Raw genomic sequence first — 8,061 nt, 5'->3', positions numbered from 1 at the left:
AGAGAGTGTCCTGGTGTGGCACTGTGGGTTAATGCCACTAGACTGCAAAGCCATTTGAACTGCAAGATCGGCGGTTCAAGCTCACCAGCTGCTCTTCGGCAATCCTATACAGGGTCGCTATGGGTCTGAATTGACTCTACGGCACTTAACAACAACATGTGTAGATAGCTAGAGAGAGGGAGGGAGTGAGAGAAAGAGGGAGAGAGAGAGACAAAGAAGATATACATGCATATATCTGTGTATGCTTATAGCTTTTTCTATAGGACCCTGTACTTTCAACAGAATCCAAACCTGTCTCATAGATTGTTGCTGGTGTTAAGAACTTTCAAGTCATTTCTGATTCATAATGACCTTGTGTAGGGTTTCAGAAGAGTGGATTGTAGGTTTGAACTGTCAACCTTGGGATTAGCAGTACAGTGATTATCGTATAGTGTCACACCAGGACCTCACATCATAGATTAAATGGCCAGCCTCCCGCTCTCGTAAGGTTAAGATTTAAATGCAAAGTTATACTTATTCATGATTTAAATGCAAAGTTGTACTTATTCAGGAGTCCTGGTGTGGCGCTGTGGGTTAATGTGCAGGACTGCTAAGTCCTTTGAACCAGAAGATTGGCGGTTCAAGCTCACCAGTCACTCCTTGGAAACCCTATACAGGGTCGCTATGGGTCAGAACCGACTCGACAGCACTTAATAATAACAACAAGTTACTCATGTTTCTTATTCTGGGACATACGGTTTTAGGAAAAAACTTGGTCTGTATTTGGGCTGATAGCATGAATTCATTCCTTCTAGGGATATGGCAAATCTAAAATGACTACTCTTGACCACCCTAGTCCTTTGAGGTTAGTTTGTTTTTAATCAATCCATAAGATTTTAGTCATTAAAAACTGACTATATGTTAGCTGAGCAAATCCTTTCACACTCATTATTTTAGAATCAATTTGATTTGAATATTTCTTCCAGTTATCTAAAATGAGCCAAACCATGGCTGAAAGGTAAGGGAAAAGAAAAAAAAACAAACATAATAACACAAGTGCTAGAATTATAAGAGAAGAAACATATTCCCAGAATACACTTAGCAAGCTATTATGAATAAAGTTTTTCTCAGACTTCACACTCTGTACTGTAGGGATTTTGATGTTTTAATTTGAAGATGACCCAATTTATCTCTTCCTTCTTTGAAAAAATGAAATCATTGCAGCTGAAGTGGCTATACTCAGGGGAGATGAATGGGTAAATAAAACTCAGTCTTTAGTAGGTGAATTATTTCTCAACTCAGGTGGTTACAGATGAGATATTCAAAAGGTAAATAGTACAAAAAAATTAAAAAGCTTATTCCTAATGATCACTAAATCATAATATATATATATCATTGGGCTGACTGTATTTCTAGCCATTTATTTAGTCATATATTTGACTATAATTTTCATGGCTTTCTGAAATGAATTCCCACTTTATATTAGAAACTTGGCAATATATTTTGGAAAGAAAAATAAGTAGAGCTCTGGTAGTGTAGTGGTTACAAATCGGGCTGCTAATCTCATGGTCAGCAGTTCGAAATTACCAGCTGTTCTGCAGGAGAAAGATGAGGCTTTCTGCTCCTGTAAGGATTTACAGCCTCGGAAACCCTATGCACGGTTACTATGAGTCAGAACAGACTCCACGGCACATAACAACAACAAAAATGTTCCAAAGAATAAAAAATTGCTAAGGAAAAAAACAAGTTATTTTCCTTTTAATTAGCGATCTCTTTTCTCTCCCCGAAGACTTTGAAATTACCCTCTCTTCTATGTTTCAGATTGCTGAAATAGACCATTTGAAGACTTTAAAGTAATTCAAAGGAAGCAATGATCAACAATTTCTCCCAGTCTGAAGCTGTGGAGCTCTGCTATGAGAATGTGAATGGATCGTGCATTAAAACCTCTTACTCACCAGGGCCTCGGGCAATTCTCTATGCAGTCCTGGGTTTGGGGGCAGTATTGGCAGTGTTTGGAAACTTCCTGGTCATAATTGCTATCTTCCACTTCAAGCAACTGCACACACCTACCAACTTTCTGATCGCTTCCCTGGCCTGTGCTGACTTCCTGGTGGGAGTGACTGTGATGCCCTTCAGTACAGTGAGATCAGTGGAGAGCTGCTGGTACTTTGGAGAGCGTTACTGTAAATTTCATACTTGCTTTGATACCTCCTTTTGCTTTGCGTCTTTATTTCATTTATGCTTCATCTCTATTGATAGATACATTGCTGTTACAGATCCTCTGTCCTACCCAACAAAGTTTACTGTCTCGGTTTCAGGACTATGTATTGTTTTCTCTTGGTTCTTTTCTGTCACATATAGTTTTTCTGTCTTTTATACTGGTGCCAATGAAGAAGGCATCGAAGAATTAGTAGCTGCTCTCACTTGTATAGGTGGCTGTCAGGCACCATTGAATCAAAACTGGGTTTTACTCTGTTTCCTTCTGTTCTTTGTACCCACTGTTGCCATGGTGTTTATATATGGTAAGATATTTTTGGTGGCAAAACATCAGGCTAGGAAGATAGAAAGTACTGCAGGACATGGTCAGTCTTCCTCAGAGAGTTATAAGGAAAGGGTAGCAAAAAGAGAGAGAAAGGCTGCTAAAACTTTGGGTATTGCTATGATGGCGTTTCTTGTTTCTTGGCTACCATACATTATTGATGCAGTGATTGATGCTTATATGAATTTCATAACTCCTGCTTATGTTTATGAAATTTTAGTGTGGTGTGTTTACTATAACTCAGCTATGAACCCATTGATATATGCTTTCTTTTACCCATGGTTTCGGAAGGCAATCAAACTTATTGTAAGTGGCAAAGTGTTAAGGGCTGACTCATCAACCATTAATTTGTTTACTGAAGAAGCAGATACAGATTGAAAAGACAGTGGCGGGGACATCAAGATTTATATAGAATTTAGATCAAGGGCAAAAATTCAAGCAATTGTGTCTAAAGAGGCAGATGGTAATCATTTGCCAAGTAGCAGGGTATTACCTTCATAATTTCATTGTTTTAAGACATTTGATGTAATTGGATTTTTATTTTAAAATTTTAGGATTTAGTGACACATGAGTAAGATGCGCTGATAACTTCTTGTTTAGTAATCTTTTACGCTGTTTCTGATTCTCTACTTTCTTCCTTGAAATTTCCACTTGTTTCTTCAACTCATTTTAAGTTTTATAGTTATCTTCCACACTCATTATCAATGATCAGGTGTCCAAAAGATTCGGGGGCATAGTCTAACTTGTAAATTTGATTCATTGAAGGACAAAAATCTTTATATCTTGCTTGAGCAGTAAAAACACTAGATTTTAAACTCTTCAAAACCTTTTTTTCATTTAAAAGGTAGAATGTAAGAGTGATTGAAGGCTGTTTGAAAAACACTGGGGCGTTTGTCTTTTTGTCCCAGGTAATTTTTCCTCTCAAGTTTGTGAAGACTGTGCTCACAAAGAACACATTTAGATATATGCTGTTTACAACAACCTGTTTCCTTTGTACCTGAGTTGCCTCAACTGTCATGATAATTATTTCACACCCTATCTTACTTTGGAGAGCATAATCTATTCTAGAAAAAGCATGTGGCCAAGATGATGGTTTCTGTACTTCCTTTTTCAGTCAGATGAAATAAATAATTTTATAAAATGCTAGTTGTAAAAACTGGAATCCTTGTATGGCATTGTAGGATAGGCACTAGACTGCTAACCACAAGGTCAGCGGTTCAAATCCCCAGCCACTCCTCTGAAGCCTAGATAGAGTCCCATAAGTCAGAATTGACTCGATGACACTGAATAACAATAACAAAAATAAAAGTAACATTTCTTCACATTTGAGTTCTTACTTTTACCAGAAACTTTATTTGGCATTGGAAATATTAAACGGCATGATTCAAACATAACAAAAATTGTATTAAAATAGCAGTTGCTCAAACTCTAGTAGTATCTTCAGTATTCTTATTTGATCTTATACATTTTTAAAATCAACATAAGTTCTAATTTATTGTCATTAAAATGTAAGTATATATTGACTATTTCAAGATTCAGTAAAAAACTAAAAAAAAAAAAAAACTAATATTAGGTGATTTTCTTTCTCAGATATTTGAATCCTGCCTTAAATATTTATTTAGGTAGCTGATATTCACAGAGAATTCTATAAATCACACTTAGCTTATGTACAAGTAAACAGAAAAAAATAGAAGCACATAGAGTTACATTAAGATTGTTGTTGTTAAGTGCTGTTGAGTTGGCTCCAATTCACAGTGACTCTGTATAGGGTTTGTTACTGTCGTTGTGTGTCATAGAGTTGATTCTGACTCATAGAGTCCCGGTATAGGGTTTCTGAGGAGCAGCTGATGGGTTTGAACTGCTGACCTTATGTTTCTCAGACCAGAGCTAATCCTACAGTGCCACACCAAAAGTCCGCATAAAGATAGTTGTTAAGTTGATAAGAGCCATTGAGTTGGTTCCAACCCATAGCGACCCTGTATAGGGTTTCCGAGGAGCGGCTGGTGAGCTTGAACCACCAACCTTGCAGTTCAAACAGCTTTGCAGTCTGGCGCATTACTCCACAGTTCCATACCAGATACTATAAATTTTACAAAAGAACCAATTTGAAAGTACTTTGTTCAAGATTAAGTTGGTCCATATTTGCACATTTATGTCTTTAAAATAGGTCTGAGAGTAGGGGAAAATGGTTAAAGGTAAGAAAGGATGAAGGAAGTACGTGCATCAGACACATTTTCATGGAAGAATATCTGTTTGAGGTTTAGCACTCACGTGATGTCAGGATCTGGGGTACTGACCACCTTACCTGTCATCACTATTGAGGTCCACCTTTCTTACTCCTTGAGAAGCAACACAAAGGCTCTGCTCCTTGATGGTGAGTCAGTAATATTGCTGTCATAGAAATATGTGTTGCTTTCATCAACTGCAAATATAAACTTCCACTGACACTCATGAGTAGTAAAGAAAATAATTTGAAGGGCTTAAAAAATACACTATTTTGTTCACTCACACTATGCAGGGGATAATCTTTAAATGAATTGATCTCAGAAATACTGCTCAGTGCTGTTTTCAAAGTCTTGTTCACATCAGTCCTGGTGTGGTGCTGTAGGAAAAGCACTGGACTGCTAACCACAAGGCCAGTGGTTCTAACTCATCAACCTTTCCTTGGAAACCCTTTACAGGATCACTATGAGTTGGAACCACCTTAATGATACTTAGCAACAACACCTTTTACATCAGTAAGTAAGTAGAGATGAACACTTTGAATTTACTTTCTTGTTGATCTTTCTACAAATACTCTCTTATTTTGTTGTTGATGAGTGCTGTCAAGTTGGTTTAGTCGGTTTAGATTTATTGAGACTCTGTGTAGGGTTTCCAAGTGAATTTGAAAAGCCCACCTACCAGTTCAAACTCATCTTTTTGTTCACTGCTTTATCCTTTGCCACACCCTCGTATGCTGTTTTTCAGTACTGTCAAGTTGGCTCTGACTCGTAGTGAGACCATGGATAGATCTCCAAATAGTGGCTGGTGAGTTTCAACCACCAACCTTGTGGTACAAACTGACCTTGCAGTCCAGTGCTTTATCCCTCAGCGCCACAATAGGCTGTCCTCTTATAGCCACGCATAAAAGAATTCTGTTGGATAAAAAACACTTCGTTTTTTTCTCCAAAACTAACCAGAGTATTAGCACAGTACTGTTCTTATTTACCCCTCATTTATTTATATAAGTGAGTTATTAATGTCTTGGCCAGATGCTTACAAAGTTATATTTGAAACATGGTACATTGAGGGTGGAGGAAGGCATTATTCCAACAAGACCTTGTCAGTGAAATAAAATATGATCTTGAAGTATATTGCTGTGTTGAGTCTTACAGTTCTGGTAAGCTTTGGATCCCATATTGTCTGCTTTAGCAACTGGGAGACTACAGAACTATTGCAAAGGAGTAGTTAATCCAGTGATGTCCCAGTTCTAAACTAGATAAATACTACATTTCTCAGATATATATATATATTATTATTAAAAATGCATGTGCATTGTTTTGATTAATAAGATGTTAATGTAAAAGAGTAATTTAATTTGAAATAATTTTTGTCCACATTATTTTTCTCAGTTAACCAATATTAAATTACAATTACATTATGTGACATTCTGTGGAAAATTTTTAGAATATTAAAATGGAGGACTTAAAAATAGAAAGTTACAGAATGATAGCGTTATAGAGTTTGCCTCAGTGTTGATTGAAATTAAGGCAATATTACCAATTTGTGGCAGAACTGTGAGAAATCCAGGAAAATTAAACATTAAAGGCAGGATTAAATCAATCAACCCACCCCAGAGATTTACAGAGAAAACTTTCAACAGCAAATTGATTTGAAAAGACATACCTTCTTTTATTTGCGAATGCTGCATACAGTATTGGGTTGCAAGTAAGATTCTGGAACTGGGTTGCTTGTGTTTGAATCCTAGCTTTACCACCTGCAAACTATGAGCGTGGTCAACTCACTTACCTTTCATACATCTTAGTTGTTTACCTATATAATGAAGAAGACAACGTTCCTTCTTCATTAGGATGTTTTGTAAAAATGACTATGATGTAAAACAAATCTGTAGATTTTGGGGATTTACGAGCCAATGCATAAGCCATTATCACACAAATATTGCCTTATACATATTTATAAATGTCCCTGAATAAACAATTTCATAAGAGTTTTTTTATTTAGACACATTCTAACCATTTCTTTGTTAGATTGAGTCTCTGAATCCACATAAGTCTTTTAAACAAAAGGACTACTTGGCCATTGTACATGGCACTGGGAAAAAATTAATTCTAATTAAAAACTCTATACAGGGTCACTATGTTGTTTCTAAACAACAACAACAACAACAACAACAAAATTAAATGTTAGAAGAGCTACAGAGAAGTCTTTGATCCTACAGCACCATATCAGGATGCTAGAGTTATTTGGAGAAGCACTCTCTATCTTTATAAGAGTAAAAGACAGGAAGAATTCAGTCGCTATTATTGATACTTTTGAGTCAATTCCAACTCAGAGCAACCCTGTGCACAACAGAAGGAAACGCTACCTGTTTCTGCGCCATCTGCACAATTGTTCTGTTTAAGACCATTGCTGCTGCATATCTATGTAATAAAAAGATTTGCATAAACTGCTTATATTCTATTATCTGGGTTTACTGAATCAATATTTTGTTTTTCTCATTTTACTATTTTTTACAGAATTATTAATGTGGAAACAACGTTTGAAAAGGTTATATATATGTTTTACCAAAGTCATCACTAAATGCTGGAGCTATAATATTTAAACCCATTTCTGTCTGTCTACAAAGCCAAAGCTTTAGAGAACTGGTCAGAAAAATCAACAGTATTTCTTAGAAACGTAAAGGAAAAAGCCTATCATCCCAGACATTACATATAAGCAAACATTTATATCTTATTCTATGTAAATATACACATTCAGTTATAAAGAGACACACTGAATTATGTGCTTTGCCAAGGGATAGTACTTTATCATTTCCTAAGGACAATGTCAAGGAACTTTGGTAGCGTAGTGGTTACAAATCAGACTGCTAATCTCACAGTTAGCAGTTTGAAATTACCATCTGTTCCGAGGAAGAAAGATGGGGTTTTCTGCTCCCATAAAGATTTACAGCCTCGGAAACCCTGTACAGGGTCACTATGGGTCGGAACAGACTCTACGGCACATAACAACAACATCAACAAGGACAATGTCAAGCTAAGAATCAATTACTATTATCCCTATGAAAAAAAAATACAAGGGGACTTCAAAAAGTTCATGGAAAAATATAAATTTTCCCTTAAACTTTTTGAAGCTGCTGTTATGACTCGTCCTGGTTAAATTTTATGAGTCAGGCAAAATCTACCTGGCAGCCTCCCACCTTCCCTATATCTACCGTCCCTTGCATCCTGGACTATGAGCAACTCATTTGTTCCATTCTTACAAATTGTTTACTGAATGTATTTTAGGGAAGTATTCACAATTAAAAAATATATATTCTCAGTTGA

The 8,061-nt window shown here is 36.3% G+C and overlaps 1 protein-coding gene across 1 annotated transcript; it reads left to right on the top strand.

Annotated features, from left to right (window-relative positions):
• The first annotated feature begins 1,849 nt into the window (after positions 1-1,849).
• On the top strand, positions 1,850-2,896 carry TAAR9 (trace amine associated receptor 9). The gene has a single exon (XM_006834661.1). The coding sequence runs from the start codon at positions 1,850-1,852 to the stop codon at positions 2,894-2,896; it is 1,047 nt and encodes a 348-aa protein (XP_006834724.1).
• The last annotated feature ends 5,165 nt before the right edge of the window (positions 2,897-8,061 follow it).

This window comes from Chrysochloris asiatica, unplaced genomic scaffold, assembly GCF_000296735.1.
Source record: "Chrysochloris asiatica unplaced genomic scaffold, ChrAsi1.0 scaffold00013, whole genome shotgun sequence".
NCBI classification, from domain to species: domain Eukaryota; kingdom Metazoa; phylum Chordata; class Mammalia; order Afrosoricida; family Chrysochloridae; genus Chrysochloris; species Chrysochloris asiatica.
Note: the sequence above shows the minus strand (reverse complement) of the source record. Positions and strands in the feature narration are given on the sequence as shown.

Excerpts from the sequence above, each read along its gene's own strand:
- TAAR9 (XM_006834661.1), top strand. The coding sequence starts at position 1,850 with ATGATCAACAATTTCTCCCAGTCTGAAGCTGTGGAGCTCTGCTATGAG.